Source organism: Octopus bimaculoides, chromosome 25 (genome assembly GCF_046866305.1).
Source record: "Octopus bimaculoides isolate indiv1 chromosome 25, ASM4686630v1, whole genome shotgun sequence".
NCBI lineage: Eukaryota > Metazoa > Mollusca > Cephalopoda > Octopoda > Octopodidae > Octopus > Octopus bimaculoides.
The window spans coordinates 19,755,200-19,777,601 of record NC_142952.1 but is presented as its reverse complement, the minus strand read 5'-3'; the positions used below and the strand labels follow the sequence as shown (position 1 = coordinate 19,777,601).

At 36.9% G+C, this 22,402-nt stretch overlaps 1 protein-coding gene across 6 annotated transcripts in view; it reads left to right on the top strand.

Moving 5' to 3' along the window:
* The window catches only part of LOC106882261 (coiled-coil domain-containing protein 73), a 295,558-nt gene extending 273,209 nt beyond the window's left edge, over positions 1 to 22,349 (top strand). For all 6 annotated transcript variants that reach the window (XM_052976425.2, XM_089341927.1, XM_089341925.1 and 3 more), the window contains 4 exons: positions 4,186 to 4,391; positions 11,577 to 11,636; positions 11,962 to 12,198; positions 22,070 to 22,349. In XM_052976425.2, the coding sequence (XP_052832385.1) occupies positions 4,186 to 4,391; positions 11,577 to 11,636; positions 11,962 to 12,192 (497 nt within the window). In that variant the 3' untranslated portion in view covers positions 12,193 to 12,198; positions 22,070 to 22,349. The remainder of the gene's footprint in view (positions 1 to 4,185; positions 4,392 to 11,576; positions 11,637 to 11,961; positions 12,199 to 22,069) is intronic.
* The last annotated feature ends 53 nt before the right edge of the window (positions 22,350 to 22,402 follow it).

Sequence of the window (22,402 nt, the reverse complement as noted above, 5' to 3'; positions counted from 1 at the left end):
ACAGGTTTACATGGTAAACCGGTCAGAGGGAGAGAGAGAGAGTGCAAGAGAGTGAGAGTGCAAAAGAGAGCAGGAGAGAGATGGTGGAGAAGATAAGGATAAGCATTGTGCATGTTAAAAAGGAAATGTGAGGAAGAGAAGAGATGTAGTTTGGTTTGTTGTGGTAGAGTGTGGGAAAAGTTTTATTGTAACATGTGGGTGGAACACAGTGTTTCTAGAACTCAGTTTCACTGATGTGGGAAGGTCTTCTCAAGAACCTCATATTGCTAGACATCTCAGTCCATTGTCATCTACTCCTTGTGATCCCACACAACAATATCTGGCCAGTTGTGTTTTAACTTGGTAGCTGTTTTAATTTTTAAGCTCCACCAATATTCTTTTGGCCCATTGGTCTCAATATAGTCAACTTCATCTGGTGGTGTTTTCCTTTTTGTTGTTCTGTTCCAAATCATTCTGGTCACATCATGCCTCATGGTGGGATAATATCTGAAAGACATTCTCTCACAGTTGGCAATAATGTGGTTAATATCTTCAGTCTTGGTATGCAAAGCCTACATTTGTTGTCTCTTAACGTTTTCTGGTTTTTATGCTGCAGGTACTTGGGGATCTCTTGTTCTTGAATTGCATGGAGGCAGCTTTTGAAGTGGGGTCATAAACTTGATAGTGCTTACATGCCAAGTACCCATGTAAACTGATAATTTTTTTTTTTTGTTCTGACAAATAGATTTTACCAATGCTCCTTGGGGAGAGATCTGTATCAGCTCTTATTTCAAACCTCTCCTCAAGTTCATTAGCTATCCTAGTTATATTATTGATTTTATGGTAGCAAGATAATTACTAGTCTCTTTCCTCTGCTGCAAATGTTGTTTCAGTGTCACAATATGTGCTTCATAGACATCAATACAGATTTGAGGCCATGACCACCATCCTTGCATGGGCAATATAGCCTGTCTACATTTCCATTGATATTGAAGTTTCCAGTAATACTGAGCAGCTTGCGAGTTCAAACATGTATCTCATTGAGTTTTTGCTGTAATTAGTTCATAGGCATGAGGTGAGGTATTGCAAAGGTGTTGAGGGCAATGTGCTTGTTGTAAGCTGAGAGTTCTGATGATCATATTCCCTTTACTCTCCTGAGGTATTCATTCCTGGTCCTCTCCTTATTTATGGATCCATCATATCTGATATTCTCATCTTGTCCAAGATATCTATAGTTATCACCTGACTGTAGAGATTGTATTGTCATTTTTAGGTTTTCAGAGGAGGGTGCAACATTTCTACATTTCATTGTCAAAAATGTACATTTAGACTCACTAAATTTCATTCTAATATCTGTGGAAAAATTGGGTGATGAGGTCCTGTTGTTTTTTTTATATTGTTGATATTTGGATATACAGTTTCAGGTTGTTGACAAAGAAAAGATGTAAGATACTTTCTATGGCCACTATATTTTCTGAGAAGTATGATAGTGGATTTTAATGAGAGGACAAAGAGCAACACTGACAGGTTATCACTCTGAAAGATACCATTTTGGTAGTGAATGTTATCTGACTCAATTTGCTCCTTACCATTTCTAAGGAGCAAAGTGGAGTACTAAGTCTTGGTAAGGCATTCAATATCACTCACTAATGGTTGAGGGACTTTGGCTAACTGTAAGGTCCTGATAATCCAACTATGTGGGATAGTATTAAAAGCCTTCTGTTAGTCCAGCCATGCTACAGTTAAGTTCCTGCAATTTTTTCCTAAATCTCTTTGTTAATTAGTAGCTGCTATATATAGCCCCACACCTCCTTCTTTCTTCCAGCTTGCTCAGGTGCAATAATGTTGTTGGTAGAACAATAATCCTGCAAGAACAGATTGAGGCACCCAGTGTATAATTTGTACATAATGTTCTGGCAGGGTAGTTTGACTATTCTTGAAGATGAGGAGAGAGTTGCAGTTGATAACTATTGGGGCAATTTTTGTATACACTTTATATTTTCTCCATACAACTGTATAAGATCTCACCTATAAAAGGTGAAATTCTTCAGCTAGTAGCCTGTTATGAGGTTATGGAGCCTGGAGATTTCCTGTTTGACATTTTCTGTGGAACCGTTTCCAGTATTTCACCATCTATTTCATATTGCTTTTGCTGGACATATCTGAAGTAGTCCTGCTCAAGTTCTTTTAGCCATACAACTTGTTTGTTAAATTGATCAATTGTTTCCTATACCGATCTCCAGTAACCCTCAATCTGATCTTTTGTTGAGTGTCTTTCACAGAGATTGAGCCTCTTGCATTGAAACTGCAATAAACTGACTTGGGATCTCTAGCAAATAATTATTCAGCATTTACCATTTATGTTTTGTAGATTTATACTTTAGTTTTTCAGCCATAGCTGTGAGTTGTTTCAGCTGGTGCACTTCAGAGTTTAGGTTTTTGAATCTTGTATCATCAAATTGCCTCTCTGGCCTTTTTTTGGAAGTCTTCCTGATGTGTGAAGTTGTTCTCTTTGTTACATTTCCTAACTACAATGATCTGTGAGATACTTTTTCACAGAAATAGAATTATATTTTTTAAGTTATGTGCCCATGTTAGTTCAGGATTCTGCTTGAATTTTGATTGCATAGCTTCAGCTCTTTGTCATATGCTAGTAATGTAATATTTGAGACATCAAAAAGATTAATGGTTTCATAGGTTGTTTTCATGCCTCTAGACTGAATGGTCATCAAATATTTGTTTGCTAATTTGTTTAAAACTGCTAACTTTAATCTAATGGATTCTCTACTTATGTTGCTGTTGTATGGCCTGTCATTCAAATTAAGGTTCTGAACCTGTTGAAACATATCCCAGATCACTTGTAAGATGTCCACAAGTTCTTGGTGTTCTGTTTATACAGCATAGGCAGGCAGGTCCTGCTTCCCTTCCTGCCCCCTCTCTCCTTCCTTCCTTCCTTCCTACCTGCTTTTAATTTTAGACTAAATTTTTCAGGTCACCTACTCAGTAGCAAGGTTGTGAAGGAAAGTATCTTATTTTAACCATCATCCTTTAAATCTCAAGAAGTTCTTGCAGATTTTTATAGTCCCAGATATGATAATTTGTGGAGTATGAATTAAGGATTTGCATTCTCTCCCCAAGATCCCAAGTTCAGCTATACTTTTCTCCAGACAGGCTGGTATGTGTCCTGTTATTCCAATAATAATAGGTATGAAGCTGAAAGTGTGTCTTGGATACTGGATTTGTGAACTCCTTACCAATGGTCCATAAATGACCTCTTTCTCTTGTATTTTTCTAACCACATTTGTGTCCAGAGGGCAACTGATTTCCACAACAGAACATATCTTTTCTTTGCAGTTCCACGCAATATCTGACCATTTAACTTGGTAGGTGTTTTCATTTTTAAGTTCCACCAATATTCTTTTGACTCATTGGTCTCAATATAGTCCACTTCATTTGTAGGTACTTCTTTTGTTTTTGCTATCCTGTTCCAGACTGTTCTTCTCACTGCATCATACCTCATGGTAATGATAATATCTGGAAAATGTTCTCTCACAGTTGGCAATAATGTGGTTGATGTCTTCAGTCTTAGTCTTGCAAAGCCTACATTTGTTGTCTGTCAATGTTTTTTGCCTTTGTATGCTGTATGTATTGGTGGGGATCTCTTATTCTTGGATTGTATGGGTGGATCCTTCAAAGTGGGATGCCATAAACTTGTCAGTGCTCCATGCCAAGCTCTTGACATGATCAATCCTTTCTGTAGTTTGCGTCTTACATGCCAAGTACCTATGTGCTATCTTCTCAGTGAATTGGTCCATCTTTTTGTTCTGTTGTTCTAATAGATAGATTTTACCAATGCTCTTTGGAGAGAGATCTGTATCAGCCCTTATTTCATACCTCTCCTCATGTGATTATATGTATACGTGCATTTTCTGTGTGTGCATCTTACTCAGACTTATATTGATACATGATATAAACAGTGATGGGACAGCTGTATAAATAGTACTTTATGGACAAGATTTTTATGGTGGGTAAGGTATTCCCCTGTCCCTCACACTGTTACAGTGAATCACTGATTGATCCTAACCAATGATGCAATTGTTTATAAATTGTGAGAAGAAAAGAAAAGAAATTTTTTAAAAATGAAATAAGTTATTGTTTTGCTATATCCTTTATCAGCTTACTCCTTGCTTTCTTATTTTCTGACAGTACAGAACTCATGTCAGCTACAACAGAAATTAGAAAGGGTCAACAAACATGTAAGGTGTCAATGGAAACAGTGCAATGCAGACTTGGCCTCATTACAACAAGAAATTCTGCAGATGAAAATATGTGCTCAATCAGCGCCAAAAGAAACGGTTAATGCAAGACAACTTCAGGATGAAATCACAAAATATCAGCAACATATTAATAAAGTAAGATATTATATGTAATATACTATATATATATATATATATATATATATATATATATATATAACTACAAATAGAATGTATGAAGAAAATCATATCTTTATTTTAGATCACACCTTAAAAATCCAACAATTGTTTCAACTGCATTAACACACACACACACACACACACACACACACACACACATGTATGTATATATATATATATATATATATATATATATACATATAAACTATATTATTAAAATTAATAATATCTTTGAAAATATATGTCAACACAACATTATCAAGGTAATCCAAATTGGTGAAATTCCAACTGATCATCTGAAAATATTTTAGATGTTAATAAACGCTAACAAAAAGGAATGCCTAAATCAAATTCAAAACATTCATTCATTCAACCAATAGCAATGTCATTGAATAACCAATTTACTTTATAAGAATAAAAGATAAAAAATATCATACTAATTCTATATTTTTTGACAATTTGAAATCTTCATAGAAAAGCAATCTAAAAAAAACAACTTTAAAAAAATGACCTAAAAGAATGAATATTTTTATAAACATTCATTGATGACATCACTGGATAACTAAAGAATAAAAACTGCAGACAAGAATTCTATGTTATGCTTAATGGATAATTAAAGAATAAAAACTACAAATAGAAATTCTACGTAATGCTTAACAGAAACTTAGATACTTTATGTTGCAATAATTAATTACATATTTATTCAATATATTAAACTCTTATATAGGAATTAACCTTATATAATAATTGAAAAATTATCATAATTAATATGTACAATTAACCAGTGAAGTAAGAAGCTTGCTTCTCAACCACATGGTTCCGGGTTCAGTTCCACTGCATGGCACTTTTGGGTAAGTGTCTTCTACTATAGCCTCAGGCTGACCAAAGGCTTGTGAGTGGATTTGGTAGACGGAAACTGATAGAAGCCTGTCATATATATATATATATATGTATGTATATGTGTGCCTGTGTTTATCCACATACCGTTACTTGACAACCGATGTTGGTGCATTTACATCCTCGTAACTTAGCAATTTGGCCAAAGAGACCAATAAAATAAGTACTAGGCCTACAAAGAATAAGTCCTGGGGTCGATTTGTTCAGCTAAAGGCAGTGCTCCAGCATGGCCACAGTCAAAATAAATTGTATATATTATTAGTTGTACATAGATATCTTAGCACAAAAGATATGTATATAAGCATTTGCATACAAATGTTCCGATTGATCTCTTTTACTTGTTTCAGTCATTTGACTGCAGCCATGCTGGGGCACCACCTTTTAGCCGAGTAAATCGACCCCAGGACTTATTCTTTGGAAGTCTAGTACTTATTCTATCAGTCTCTTTTGCCGAACTACTAAGTTACGGAGACATAAACACACAAACATATACACACACATACATATATATATACATATATACGACAGGCTTCTTTCAGTTTCCGTCTACCAAATCCACTCACAATGCTTTGGTCGGCCCGAGGCTATAGTAGAAGACACTTGCCCAAGGTGCCATGCAGTGGGACTGAACCCGGAACCATGTGGTTGGTAAGTAAGCTACTTACCACACAGCCACTCCTGTGCCAATGTAAACTTTTCAATTAGATTGAATCTTCGAAACATGATTATAGAAGCAAGATTAATGTATATTAATAAAAAAGAAGATGCAGACAGGAGTATATAGAGGTTTGAAGTTTTAGAATTACAGAATCATGCATATACATACATACATATATATATATATATATATATATATATATATATATATATATATATATATATGTGTGTGTGTGTGTGTGTGTGTGTGTGTGTATCCATATCTGTTTACGTGTATCAATGTATATTTAATATGTACATTAAATAGATAGGTGTGTCTGCATATTTATAGTTAGCCAGTGTGTTTTGTGTACCTTTATGTTATGTATTTAGCAATATATATATTACATATTCATATGTAATATATATATATAGAAGAGACATATATATTAGAGACATATATGTATGTATTCCTTTGTATGAGTATTTTTTTTATATTGTGCATATGTATTTCTGTATATACATTTTGTGTTTATACAGTGAAGGCATGTGGCGTAGTGGTTAGGCTGTTGCACTCATGATCACTAGATTGTGGGTTTGATTCCCAGACTGGGTGCATGTTGTGCTCTTGAGCAAAACACTTCATTTCATATTGCTCCATTCCCCCTTCTGATCAGGGGGCAATGTTGGCCTGCTTGCATAGCCAGCAGGTGGCATTATTTGAAGGCTAAAACAATGCAAAAACGCATTGTGATCAGCGATGTATAACATCTGATAGCCTAGTTGGTCATGTAATCACTTATGTATACATATGTTTGAGTGTGTGCTGTTTGTTTCTGTGTGCTATATATGTATATTAATAAGAGCATGAATATACTGCTCTGTGTGTGTGTGGTTGTGTAGTTTGAATTTTGTTGGTTTTTTTGTCATTTTAGTATGTTAATGCTTATAGGTATTTGCTCCTTAGCTAGGTCAGTTGACTTCAGTTCTGTTTATTGAGACACAATGCATTTGAATGCCATTTGACCTTTTTGCCCTATTTGAAAGCAACTGTTGTTCAAAGCTATCCCTTAGTTTAATTTTTATATCTCCAGCTGACTGTTCCCTATTATGTTTTATTTTATTGTTTATATGTATTTTCAAACACTCAAAATATTTTTTATTTAATCTAACTACTTTACTTTGTCTCCTATCCCCTTCCTGTCTTTTGTTTACATTAAGGATGGTCAAGTTCCTAAAGATCTTAATCCAGCATCTTAATTGATAACATACAAATGTCATTATTATTTACATTTATCCTTTAATGACAATAAGATTTGAATTTTATCAATTATTAGTCTTCCATACATTGTATATATAATGGATAATTTTGTATGTATATGCAGAGAGTATACATCATGTTCTGGTGATCTGAAGAACTAGCCTTCTATATCTGCATTGATCTGTAAATGTACAATTGTACTGTGCAATGTGTAGCATGCATACTGGTGCAGGCATGTAAAATAATTTATTATACACTGAAATTATTATTACATGATGAAAGCTGCAAAACAGCCATAATTTTATGGCTATCAATTGAGTGGCTAAATAAATATATTCACCTGCTCACTTTTTATGGTCTATAAATATTTCAGTCATTTTCAGTCATTTTACTTGTTTCAGTCATTTGACTGCGGCCATGCTGGAGCACCGCCTTTTTTAGCCGAGCAAATCGACCCCCAGGACTTATTCTTTGGAAGCCTAGTACTTATTGTATCGGTCTCTTTTGCCAAACTGCTAAGTGACGGGAACATGAACGCACCAGCATCGGTTGTCAAGCAATGCTAGGGGGACAAACACAGACACACAAACACATGTATATATATATATATACATATATACGACGGGCTTCTTTCAGTTTCCGTCTACCAAATCCACTCACAAGGCTTTGGTCGGCCCGAGGCTATAGTAGAAGACACTTGCCCAAGGTGCCACACAGTGGGACTGAACCCGGAACCATGTGGTTGGTAAGCAAGCTTCTTACCACACAGCCACATCTTCATCATTTAACATCCTCTTTCTATGCTGGCATGGGTTGGACAGTTTGACAAGAGTTGGCCAGGCAGGAGCCTGCGCCATGCTTCTTTGTCTGTTTTGGCATGTTTTTTATGGTTGGATGCCCTTCCTAACACCAGTGCAATGGCCCAGTGGTTAGGGCAGCGGACTCGCAGTTTCAATTCCCAGACTGGACATTGTGAGTGTTTATTGAGCGAGAACACCTAAAGCTCCACGAGGCTCCGGCAGAGGGTGGTGGTGAACTTTGCTGTACTCTCTCACTCTTTCTTCCTGTTTCTGTTGTGCCTGTATTTCAAAGGGCCAGCCTTGTCACACTCTGTCACAATGAATCTCCCCGAGAACTACATTAAGGGTACATGTGTCTGTGGAGTGTTCAACCACTTGCTTGTTAATTTCATGAGTAGGCTGTTCCGTTGATTGGATCAACTGGAACCCTCATCATCGTAACTGACGGAGTGCCACGACGATGACGGCGAGTATTAATAATAAGGTAAATGGAGATCTATCACATTCAATGGCAGGTGATTAACCCTACTATCTTCACCAGAACCTTTGTTAGCCCACTGGGAATTTGACTCAGCGTTTCTACTAGCTGCACCATGTTGAGGTGAGGGTTGGACTTTGCAACATGTCCTTGTTAATGGTAGGTATATTGATGATTGCATCATAACCATTTCTCTCGTCCATACTTAACTCACCACCTTCATGAAGATAGTGTGCTCCTTCCACCCAGCCCTTGAATTTACTTCCAACATCTCTGCTTCACACCTTGGAGTGGAATTCTGTAAGGTGATACCTTAACACCTTATCTATTTTTGGTGGTTATGGATCATGTGATGAAAACTGCATACGGAGGATGGAATTCGCATATCAGAGTCACATAAGTTGGCCTATCCGGCATTTGCAGATGAGATTGTTCTCTTTGCTCTTAGCCTCATAGAAGCACAAAACTACTTAGATCATGTCATGCAAGAAGTAAAGACTGTGGGGCTAGAAATAAGTGAACAGAAGACAGAGTGCATCACCGTTAATATAAACTCAGATGAAACAACAGGTATCCCGGCAAATGGAAAGCAACTATCCAGGGTTGATAAATTCACTTATCTTGGATCAACTGTAACTGATCTCTCTCACAGCTCAAACACAGAAGGAGAGTGGCATGTAGAGCAATGTCGTAGCTTCAACACCTCTGGTCGTCTGACATCAACTCAACATTGAAGATAAAGATGTACAAAATTCTTTCTTCAAATTTTTATATATGGATGCAAGACATGGGTAACAAATATGAATTGGCAAAGGGCCATGGTGAATACTTTCCATACAAAAAAATCTGAGGAAAATATATCAGATATCCTATAATGACCACATTTCCAATGATATATTGTATCAAATGGCTGAAGAATAGCAAATAAGCACAAAGATAAATGAACATTGGCTGAGCTAGATTGGTCACCAACTGCAACACCCACTCACTGAATGTTATCAACAGTGCTTGTTGCTTTAAGCACCTCACAAGGTGGAAAGCGTGAGAGGAAATAACCAAGAATGACTTACCACTGTATGATTTGTGCAAACTGTGAGATATCGCTCTATGAAATACTTCTAGCATCTGAAGATGGAGATGTGTAGAAAGCCTTAATAAACTATGTATTCCAATGACTGATTGTACCCTTTTCCCCTATTATTCATATTTCTTCATTGAATTTTGAATAATAAATATTGATTGACACACACACACACAAACAAGGTTTCTTTCAGTTTCATCTGCCAAATCTACTCAGAAGGCTTTGGTTGGCCCAAGTAAGAAGACACTTGCCCAAGGTGCCACAGACTGGGACTGAACCAAGAACCATGTGTTTACATACACATGTATGTAAAGAAATTTTAGATCAATTCAAACAAGTCTGGGACATATTTGATGTGTAAAGAAGTATTTTCATGGCAGTTTGGAGAAATTCCTGCTTTAGAATGCCACCTATGGACAAGTAGATGCATTTTGAGTTTCTTTGCTCTGTTCAGTACAAGATATTCAGACAACTCTAAAGTAACTGGAAGGTTTAGCTTCCTTATAAGAAATCAGAAAATATTGGGTCATCCCATAAATAATGCGGATTTTTCAATTGCATGAATTAAAAGTCAGATGGGGACAGGATAAACTACTTGCATCAACTTGCTATAAAAGCAGGTAGTAATTTTACCTTATACTTATTCTTAGTGCAAATTTTGAAGAGTGGAGTTCAATTTTAACAGTTATTTTTTCAAAGCTAGAGTGACAAAGGAGCACATTCAGCATGTTTTGTTTTATGAGTTCAATAAAGGTAACAACGCAACAGGAAGTGCAAGGAATATTAATGTAGTGTATGGGGATTGGACAATAAGTGTAAGCCAGTGTCAATGGTGATTCCAGAAATTCTGGGCTGAAAACTACAGCCTAGAAGATGAGCCATGTCCTGGAAGATCTGTAGAGCTCAACGAGGATGTCCTGCAAACCCTGGTGGAACAAAATCCAATCTTAACTGTTGAGGAACTAGCAGAGAAGTTTGGATTTGGTCATTCAGACATTCATTGACACCTGCGTGCCATTGGAAAAGTCAGCAAATTGGGTCAATGGGTTCCTCACAAACTTTCTTGCACACAGAGAGTGAACGTATGCTCTTCTTTGCTGTCACGTCTCACGAATGAACCTTTTTTGGACCAAATAGTGACTGGTGATGAGAAATGGGTTCTCTATAAAAATGTCAAGCACCGATATAGTGGGTAGGGAAAGAAGAAACACCGGGACCCCAGGTTAAAGAATGTCTTCACCCATGTAAGGTGTTGTTATCTGTTTGGTGAGATATGAAAGGTTTAGTCCACTTTGAACTTTTAAACCCAAACTAAATGATAAAGGAGATCTACTGCGAGCAGCTTGAGTGGCTTAAGTCAGCACTAGAAGAAAAAGGACCATCTTTGGTTTCATGATGAAAGGTGTTCTTTCATCAGGATAATACTCAGCCACATACGGTGAGGATGACATTCCAAAGGTTGGAGCAGTTTGAATGGGAAACGATGCCCCACCCACCATATTCACTGGACATTGCCCCATCTGATTATCATTTATTCTGCAGTCTTCAAAATCATTTGGATGGAAAAAATATGAACTCTGTAGACGAGATCAGAACAATACTAAAGGAGTATTTTTCGTCACAGACAAGTGAATTTTTGAAGAGGGGCTTTGCAAGTCTACCAGATAGATGGAAGAGCATTGTAGAAAATGAAGGAGAGTATATTTTAGATTAAAAAAGAACTTTGTTTATCTTAATTTGAAAAATAAAGGAAGTATAAAAAAATTGCATTATTTATGAGATGATCCAATATATTTACTGATCACATGCAACAGCCACTAGGCCAGAACAAAATATATTGGTGGCACATGAAGCAGTGGTATCAAATATGTTTGGGACATACTTGACCTCTAAAGGGGCATTTTTCACGGTTTTGCTATGGAGAAAAATTCTTGCTTTACTGTTTTGCATTCATTTTAAATGGCTTTTAGCAGTTGGTTTTCCTAGTTGGAGTCTTCTATTATTTCAGCTGAACATTGAAAAGGAAGAAACATTGAAACAATTGGAGAAATCTAACCAGAAAAATGATGTAAGCCAACTTTTCTGTCAACAATATCTAATCTGATCTAACATCATTGATGTCATCATCATCATTATTATCAACACCAGCTCATAATCATCACTATCACCCCACTAACCATCATCACCATCATTATCACCAACACCATCACCAACACCATCACCACACCACTAAGCACATAATTATCAAAATATTTAACTCAAAGGAAAGTTGAATTCAAGAAATCTTTTTACCTATTTTCTCCCTCTTACTTCTCCTCTCACCCTCACTCTCTATTACTTTCCTCCTCATTCTCTCCGTTTCTTGCTCATTCTATTTCTCTGTTTTCTTTTAGATATTGATGAAAAACCTAACTAATGTGCAGAATCTCTTGAAATATCAAACAGAAAATGCTAAAAAATTCAAAATGGGTTTTGGAAAACTTGAGAAGGAATCTAAAGAAATAACAGACATGAATCTAGCAACAACACAACAACAACAACTACAGCAACTTAAACAAAATATTGAACCCAACTCATTGGTTAGCCATCATGATGAACCTAAAGCTGCTTCTGTGGATACTTGACATCAGGTAAACATCACAGTCGTACCTCTCTAGTTCACAGATGTAGATTTGTTGGTTAATTCCTCAATGTATGTGTGTGTGTGTGTGTGTGTGTGTAACAGAGAAAGAGAGAGAGAGAGAGAGAGAGAGAGAGAGAGAGAGAATGTGGTGAAGATGTGTCAGGGTTTTAGTTTCAAGGTACAGGGGGATGAATATAAACGAAGTGGAACCATGGACTGGACAGGATATGTGGACAAGAAGATGTGAAAGTGTGAAAGGTGAGTGGGAGATAGAGGAAAGGAGAAGGAAAATGCAGAAAGTGGTGAACACAGGTGGAGGGGAGGAGTTAGGAAGATGAGTTGTTGGGGAGAGATTCATTAAGAACAGACTGTGTGCAAGGGCAGAAACATAACCAACATGTCTTAAAGGCCTAATTTTTGCTTAGATCAACAGGTCATCTTAAGCACATGAATCATCTTGGTTCTTTGTCATCTCCTTGGTGAGGTTCAACAATTGGAGATCATTTTTCACAACTTGGTCCCATGTCTTACTGGGTTTCTATTTTCCACAGGTTCTGTCCACATTTAGCGATTGGCACTTCTTTATGCAGCTGTCTTCATCCATAAAAGTAGTCTTCTCTCTTGCACACTACATGTGATGTCTCTCACATCCAATTTTTCTCTCAACACATCTACATTTTGTTGTACATGCACACTGGCATGACAGAATTCTGGTTTTGTTTCTTTCAAACCTTTGTATGTTCTCTGCTTTCACAGCCCACATTTTGCTACCATGTAGCATTGCTGTTTGACACAAGCATCATCCAATCTGCCTTTCACTCGAGGGGTACCTTTCGTTGCCAATAAAGATAATAATTCTCTAAACTTTCTCCATCTCACTCATATTCTAGCAATTGTACTTTCAAAACAACCTCCTCTACTGCTAAATTAGATCACTTACGTAACAGAAACTATCTATTAGCTCTAAGGATCCTTCTGGACATTCAAGGAAATGTATTTCTGGTGCTCACTGCTCCTATGCATACAAAATCCATTTTCTCTATTAACCATCCTGTGATTCCACTGCACCCCTTATGTGACCATAGCTCACACTTGGTACGCCACATGAAATTTCTACCTATACCTTTGCTACATAATGAGTAGGGCCATTTTCCCGAAGGGATTACTGGTTTGTCTGTTTCTTGCTTACCAGAACTTGAGTCTTTCCTAAGTTAACTTTTAGGCTAAACAGAATTTATTTTCTAATTCTCCTACAAATAATGATTGGGAAGTGAGCCGGATAAATTCTACCTGCACATTAATTTCATTGTTATACTCATTATTAACTCTCACCTTACTGTCAGCATCGCTATACATAGTTTGGATGGCTCTCACCAGACATTCATCTATCTCAAAATTCTGTAGTACCTGCCAGATGAGTGAGTGATGGACTCTGTCAAAGACTTTCTCCACCTCACCAGATGTCACAGTGGTTTATTTTTGACTAAATTCTTTCCCTGTAGTGCTTTACTAGTAGAAAACATCAATATTATTTCTTCCTAGTGTAAAACCAAACTGGATCCTGTCTAAATTAACACTCTTGCTAATTAGTTGAGCTTAAAATCCTTTCCATAATTTTTATAACCTGGTCCAGCAGTTTGACACGACTGTTATTATTTCTCCATGGCTTCTCCTTTACCCTTGTAACAGCTAGCTATAATGCTGCTACACCAGTCATTGGACACAATACCTTCTTGTTCAACCTGATTAACTATACAGGCAACTAAGTTGTATCCCATGCTATCAGATATTTTAAGCATCTTGATGGTATTTCCTGATGGACCATGGGATCTTCTTGTCAACTCATGAGGTTCACATCTAGATATCCCATTTCTCCCATGTATTTTCCATGTTTAGTAACCTTTCATAGTATTTCTATGCCTCTTTCTTTTCAGAACCACCAAGTGCACCATCATCCATCTGTTCACACTCGCTCAAATTACAATTTTCTCTAATACACTGCCTTACAATCTGTAACACTTCATGCCTCTGATCCTCACAACCAAAGAACATCAGCAAACATCTTCCTTTCTAATTCTTGTTTAGCGATCTGGTATATTTCTCTACTACCTCCATTTTCCCAATCCCGTCTCCTCACCTTTATGGCTTTGCCAACTTCATTGTTTCACCATTATGTCACCTTTAGTCTTGGAAATTTGAACTAGTCACAAATTTGGTCTGTTGTTTTCAATAGGTTGTCCCAAAGGAACTTCCAGCTTTCCTTTACATTACAAGTTGCTATTGGCTCCTTTTTGTCAAATGCTTCATCTAGTACTTCTCTAAATTTCTGACTGTTCACTGAATCTTTAAGCTTCCATAACTTCCTTTCCAGACTGGTGTACATCTCTGAGTCCTTTTAGCTTTAAGTCTGAAGTCACTAGCTACTAACCTATGCTAGGTTGTACATTCATCACCCATGAAGAGCTTTGCATGCACAAGTCTCTGCCTATCCTGTTTTCTAGTGAGAATGTAGCCAATCTGGCTTGTGTGCTCACCAGAATGATGGTGATCAGGCAACTGGTTAGTTTCTTGAAGTCACTTACATCTTAGAACTCCAAGAGTTTTGTTCCCTCCTCTTTCCCAGCACTACAACCATAGTTTCCTTATACACCATGGAATCCATTGGATTGCTGCCCAACATATCCATTGAAGTCACCAGTCACAACAATAATGTCACTATTGTTTGTCATTGAGGTAATATGCAAAAATGCTTTGTAAAATGGGTTCTTTTGTTCATCTGCTAGACCCAATTGAGGAGCTTATGCAGAAATATATGTTGTTATTGAATTAGCCAATATTAGCCTGAGCTTAAATATCCTGTTGCATACTCTTACCTCGATCACCTTCTCTATTTTTATCCCTCTATTGATACTCTAACCTCTCATCTGATACAAAGCAATCTTTCTCTACCAAAAATATGCTTACTCCTCTCACACATCACTATTGCTCACCCGGAATATATTATATCTCTGTTCTTTGCCTGTGAGAAATCTAATCTGAGGCTCCTCTCCACCTCACACACATCTATATGCCTCTGTTCTAGTAAGTCAGAAGATTGCACCTAACTCTACAGTCTGCTTTGGCATGGTTTCTATGGCTGGATGCCCTTCCTAATGCCAACCACTTTTACAAAGTGTACTGGATGCTTTTTACATGGCACCAGAGTGAGTTCACCAAATAACTTACAAGACAAGATCCTGCAACTGAGTTGGGGTTAGTATTGAAGAAGATGGCTTTGTACCAGATGAGAGGTTAGAGAATGAGGAGAGGGACAGAAATAGGCACCTTACAGTAAAGGAGATACATGGCTCTCTGAGTAAGACAAAGAAGGGAAAGAAAGATGTAATGCAACAGGTACACTCAAGTTACAGGGATGTGTAGATAAGTGACCCACCCACTCACCTTAGCCAGTCCTTGGTCTCCAAGGACTGGCTGGGGTGAGTAAGTGGGTAAGTTTGCATGCAAGGTTGAGAAAGGAGAGTTGTAGGTGGAGGAAAGAGAATGTAGTGAGGGGACAGAAATAGAGGGAGGGGTTGTTTGGAAGATTCAACAGAGGAGATTGGGAAATAAAGAAGAGGGGAGTACAGCAATGGTAAGCACAGGTGGGAGGAAGGGGGAAGCATTGGGAAGAAGTTTGTCAGGGATAGATTATGCAGGGTGGGGTGGGAACATGGACATAAAGGATATGCCTTATGGCTTCAGTTTTATTTAGCTAGGTGTGATCTTCTCAAGCACAGCAAATCACCAATTATCAGTCCTTTGTCATCTCCTCTGTGAGGCTCAGCTTCTAAAGATCATTTTTCACTACTTTCTCCATGCCTTTTTCTTGCACAAGTCCCCTCCACAATTAGATATTGGCACTACTTTATGCAGCTATCCTCATCCATATACACCACATGATCATTCCAGTGCAGTCTTCTCTCTTGCACATTACTTCTGATGCCTCTTATATCCAATTTTTTTCACAACATGCACACTGGCATTGCTCATATAGTAAAGCATACTGACTTTCAAGCCTTTGCACGATCTCTGCTTTCACAGCCCACATTTCACTACCATGTAGAATTGTCAATAGACAAGCATCATACAATCTGGCATTCCTTCTGAGGGAGAGGGCCTTTGTTACTCTGAACATTGCTCAATTGATTCTAATTCTAGCAATTACAATTTTAGAGCCTCCTCTTCCACTGCTAATTCAATCACCTAGGTAATAGAAACTATCTACCTCCTAGAACATTTGAGAAAATTCTATTTCCTGTGTGTTCATAATGTTTACAGTTCCTGCATATCTGCCTCACACACAACTTTCTGTTAAACTTTGTGATTACATTGCACTTCTTGTGTCCACAGCTTGCTCAAAGTACATCAAATAGAATTTCTATCTACACCTACATATTGAACAATACCTCCCTGAAGGGATTAGTAACTTGTGTTTGCTAAATTAACAAGATGCATTGATTCCAAACCTTGGTTCCATACCTGAAATTCTTCTCTGATTCTACTATAGATTTGGATATAAGAACAAGGTCATCAGCATACAGAAGTTCCTAAGGGTGACCAGTTTTAGATACTACTTTTATGGTTTGGAGGACAATGATAAATAAGAGAGGGCTGAGAACTAAGCCTTGGAGAACTCCTGCCTGCACAAAATTCATTGCTGACCTTCACCTTGTTAACTTCATGTACTGTCTCATGCATTTATAAAGAGGATATTTCTAAGTGAGATCAAACTCTTTGAGTTTTTTAGCAAGATCAATTGCCTTCGTCTCATAGTTTGCTATGCCCCTCTTTTAACTGACTGCTCCCAAAATATTCTGAACTTATACTATCTATGTTCACTGCAATGTCTGGATTTTTGTCAAAGAAGTTTTCTAGTCACAAGTCTGCAAGAGCTTGCAAAGTTACCTGATGACACTCTGACAAAGTTACCAGATGACAACCCTGTTGTAGTGCTTACCACTAATCACTGGTTCATAGTTACACTTGAATAAATTTCTGCCTCAATCCATAACTGATCTATCTTTTGGCTAAGACATCTCAAAGCACACAATACTATGTAAAATACTATGTGATCCTCTAAGTATGGAATTTTCAAAGCCCTCTTGCAGAGATCCATTGCCATCCAAACAGATATAGGTGGTGCATTCTCCCCTCTAATTATCTTGCTTAATTTAGAAAGATTTTCTCATCCTGTTATCAATGTTGACCTGTGATTGGTTACAGAATTTATAATGGGTGTGCATAATCTACTTTACCATCCCTCTCAATAATAAATGAATTGTATGCTCCCCATAAAGGTATATCCTGCTTCTTTGAGTCTAATTTTGAATTATCGTTAAATTCTTCAGTGGTAACTTCAATATCTTCAGATTCAATTGTTGGTTCATCAGTCTCGCTAGAGGCACATGTCTCAGATTCAGAAGCCTGTAGATTTCTGGTCCCAAATTTCTGTCTATTGGAATGTCAGACTGCTATGCCAGATCAGTTTCCTCTGTTGTCTTGGATTCTTCATCATACTGACCTGGTGGGAAGTCTGGACAATGTGGACTTTGGTAAGGTGTTGGATTTCCAGTAATGTTAGTCTTTTGTACATCTAGCAGTGACTTGGGTACGTCTACCCATCTCAAGTCAATAAGTTGATTGAGGTTTAATGGGTCACTGAAAATCTACTTACCAATAAGGGCTATTTCCTGGTAAACAGCAATGGCTGTGCCATGAAAAGAGTTTCTACCATCTGGAGTGGCTACCTGACCGTCAATGTTGTCCAGTGATCCAAGAATTGGTTTGTCCTTGCTAAGATTAGCTGCAATATAAATTCCTTCATGTTTCTTCATATTGTCCTTCACTACACAAGCTATCTGTGAAATATGTTTTGTTGCAGAATGGTGAAGAAAGCCAATTTCTCTCTTGCGTCTGTGTGCATGATAGGAATGCAAGGAAATTCTACATGTTAGTAGTGTTTCGGTGATATTATCTCCTTTGCTATTGTTGCATCATATCTAGCCTTTGCTCTCTTCAGGTGGTCTGAGTTGGTTGCAATGGAATAACATTTTCTATGCCAGAACGCTTGTTGTTTTATCAAATAATCTGCAGTAATTTCCTTGTCAAGTCTTTCTTTCAAAGTAGTAAATTCTGGACCTTTCAAGTCGGCCAAAGTATTCATTTAGTAGTGTTTCAGTTGCAGAACGAAATTTAGAAACATCAGATTTTGTCTTGTATGACATTTGTTTATCTGACTTGTGCACCTGGATTATTTGTTGCACTACATTTTGGCACATTATGTTTACTGTATTTCTTCTGTCTTCACTCGTCCCAATCTTCATACCTTCAATAATCCAACGCAACAGTGAATACAGCTCATGTGGTATATATTTGTCATCCCCCTTCAGGCAACCACTAAAGTTTCAAGGGTTATATTTGGCTTTATGAATTGCGTGTTTTATTATTCTGCTTACATCAAAAAGCTTTAGCATGTCTTTCTCATGATCGAATTTGACAGCTATAGGTCTTGTAAACTTGATGTTTTTGCAGTGTTTCAAAATCTTTTCCTTTAGTTGTGTACAATTCATTTCTACATTATCTATACTAGTCACTCATGCACTCTTTGTAGAACTTCTCTACCGCTACTATAGACATAATTTTGCCACCATCTAAAGACCTCCTGCAATGCTTTTAACACTACATTTTTCTTTTGTACCAGTAAGACAACTTCCATTGGTGCTTGTAAACCCTTTAGGAGAAGAGCAGTACTTTGCCCACTGTCTTGCCATACATAATTTGTGATACATTATATCTTTTGACAGGGGATCTTTCTCAGCTATGATTTTTGCATGATATACTTTCCAGCTCTCATTATCACTTTTCTACACAATTTCATATATTTGATACCCAATATTCTCAGTGCTGCATACATGTAACTTTCCTAATTCTTTCCTTTGGCAAAAGAACCATTTAGATTTTTGGAATGATTTTGATTTTGATCTTGTGAAAGAGCCAGATGAGGTTGATGGTTCTTGAACATTGGATGGGCAACCTCACTTGCGTTTAAGAGGTGATATTGTCTCCTTTGCTATTGTTGCATCATATCTAGCCTTTGCTCTCTTCGGGTGGTCTGAGTTGGTTGCAATGGAATAACATTTTCTATGCCAGAATGCTTGTTGTTTTATCAAATAATCTGCAGTAATGTCCTTGTCAAGTCTTTCTTTCAAAGTAGCAAATTCTGGACCTTTCAAGTCGGCCAAAGTATTCATTTGCCTGACGAATTTTTGAAATGTCTCTACAGCTAAATTTCTTACTGTGGGTCCAGTCTTGTTGATTTGGCTGATGATGCATAGCTTGTAGTGAGTCAGAGGATGTTCAAGATGGATTCTTTTAGCAGGAGGTTGACCTACAGATTCCATGTCATAATTCAGGGACATGCAAAGAGAAAAAGAATCACAATTATTGAGAGAAAACATTTGCTTACTCACCCACCCCGAACTACCCATATGAATCCTCCCCAAAGATTTTACAGTATGTGGTATAAACAACATTCAAAATTAATTCTGACAAGTAAAATATTAGCACCATATTCATGAACAGTAGTTATATAAGTATATTATCAGAATACTTGGTAAGATATCCATTTTTGGTAGCCATTAAAAGAAATATGGCTCTCATGCTCAAAATATAACTTTTTCATAATTACAAATGTCATATTTGAAATTCTTGGCTTTAAAAACAATACATTGCATAATTTTAACCCATTTTCTTTCTTGATTTAATGGAAAATCATGCAGGATTAATGACTTTGGCCACCATTTTTAAAGGTGGCAGAAGCAAAAAATGGAAACATTGATTTCTTCATTCTTTGACCTTTGTTTTAATGAAAAAATTGGGTTTCAAAAATCTATATGAAATTTTCACAGAATGACATAACACACCCTACATTTAGGTGTATATTGTCCAGAAATATAGCAGAAGTTGTTTGGGTAATTTACACAAACACATCTATTTGATTGCATTTTAGTTACCATACAATGTCTGGAAAACAAAAAAAAAAGTGTAGGAAGTAATAATTACAATGTACAAAATAAAAAGAAATATAGTGTAGTACAAAACAAATGCAATAAAAATACACAAGTTACCACAGCCAGTTACTTGCTTACCAGTAGAGTGTTTCAACAACTGCTCCACTTGACTGTCACATAATGACTGACCATTCAGCCATTACTATGCTCTTGACTCAGTGTTGCCAACTTGGGATAAGTTTTATTGATCAAAATTTATATACGTGGTCTGATCTATAAGTATCCAGACTGTTGAAATAGTAACAAAGCTAAAGCACGCGGAGTGAAGTTGCTTAGTGCAGATTGACCTTGAACTCTGCTGTGCATGCATACTAAGTTTTAACGTTCTAGCTCACTTCCGCTGTTTACAGCAGTGCTTGGAAGGAAGGTGTGTAGCGTGTGATTGTCACATTGACCATGACAGAGAAAGTTGAGCAGAGAATCTGCATCAAATTTTGCCAAAAGCTTGATGATACCTGCTCAGAGGCCTATGCAAAGTTTTCATCATTCTCAACACAATCAAGGAGATCTTGTACAACTGAAACCCTAAGTGTCTTTTTGGTCAGTTGAAAGCAGTTTTGGCACAAACTTGTCTCATACCTAAACCTTCAGTGATAATGGACTGAACTGAATTGTAACTAATCTGCACATCCTCTGATAACTCCCAGATGGTAATTAGACAACCTCCCTTCACATCTGTGATGTTTTTCTCAGTTCTACTGGTTGTGTGTCTCCCAAAACGATCATCAATATCGACATTTTTTCGGCCATCTTGGAAACGTCTGAACCACTCATACACTTGTGTGCGGATCACACACTCCTCTCATACACTTTCTGCAACTTTGCATAGGCCTCTGAGCAGGTATTGCCATGACAACCTTCTGTCATGGTCAATGCGATAATCACATATTACACACCTTCTTTCCAAGTACTGCTGTAAACAGCGGAAGTGAGCTACAACATTAAAACTTAGTGCACATGTACAACAGAGTTCAAGGTCAATCTTTGCCAAGCAGCTTCACTCTGTGTACTCTAGCTTTGTTACTATGGCAACAGTCCAGATACTTAATTTATCAGACCTCATATAGTTGACAAACAAAAATTGCTTTCACATTGAAAAGCAAGTTTCATATTATTGTTATTAATTTGATTACAACCAAAATCTGGATGTGGTAGGAAATTTTACTGAGTGATTTTCATTTTAAACAAAATCCAGATATGATAGAAAACATCTAATTATAGATTTGAAATCAGCATACCGAAATTAGCTAGAAACACATATTTGGTCTTCTGTAACAAAATCTTTGTTGCCTAGTGTTACTAGTAGATATAATCATGTATATATATAACCATGCAAGCAGGTACAATACTGAGACAATATCATAAAAGCAAAATATAGAATCAACTAGTATGGATTTTGATAGCTCCATGAAGCAGTCATAGCTCTTCAGTCATAGCTCCTCTTCAGTCATAGCTCCATGAAGCAGTCATAGCTCCTCTTCAGTCATAGCTCCATGAAGCAGTCATAGCATGCTCTTCAGAAAATGAAAGGTTATTGTATAGTAGGGGATAGCGTTTATAAATATATATATAAATATATATATATTAGGTTGAAAAATTAGACAAAAATAAGAAAAATGAGAGATAAGTAGGTGGAGTGAATAACATTTCATATAAACACATTCTCTACATGTAATTGTTTGTATATTAATGTGTGTGTGTGTATATATATGTTTGTATTAATGTATGTATAACTTTCTTTTTTTTTTTTTTTACCAAAATACTTTCTAGGAGGAGGAAGCTGGTTTCCAGCAAGGAAACAAAAGCTCCATTGCTGGAATTTAGATAACAACAATAATTATTACATAATGAACTTTAACAATTCCACTTATAGATTATATCTGAAAACTACATGCTAACTAGTCTCTTTGCCCTGAAAGCCTAACTTTTCCAGATTGTCATTTGGAGTAATTCTTTCCCAAATCTTTACTAAGATATGGTAGTCCTGCACTTCTGGATACACTGAACTGCATGTGTTATTAAAAATAAAACTTTTCTTCCTCTTCTGAAATAGAGTCTGTCAATATCAGTTTCTGTGAAATTTGCAGTTGAGTTTAGAGTTGG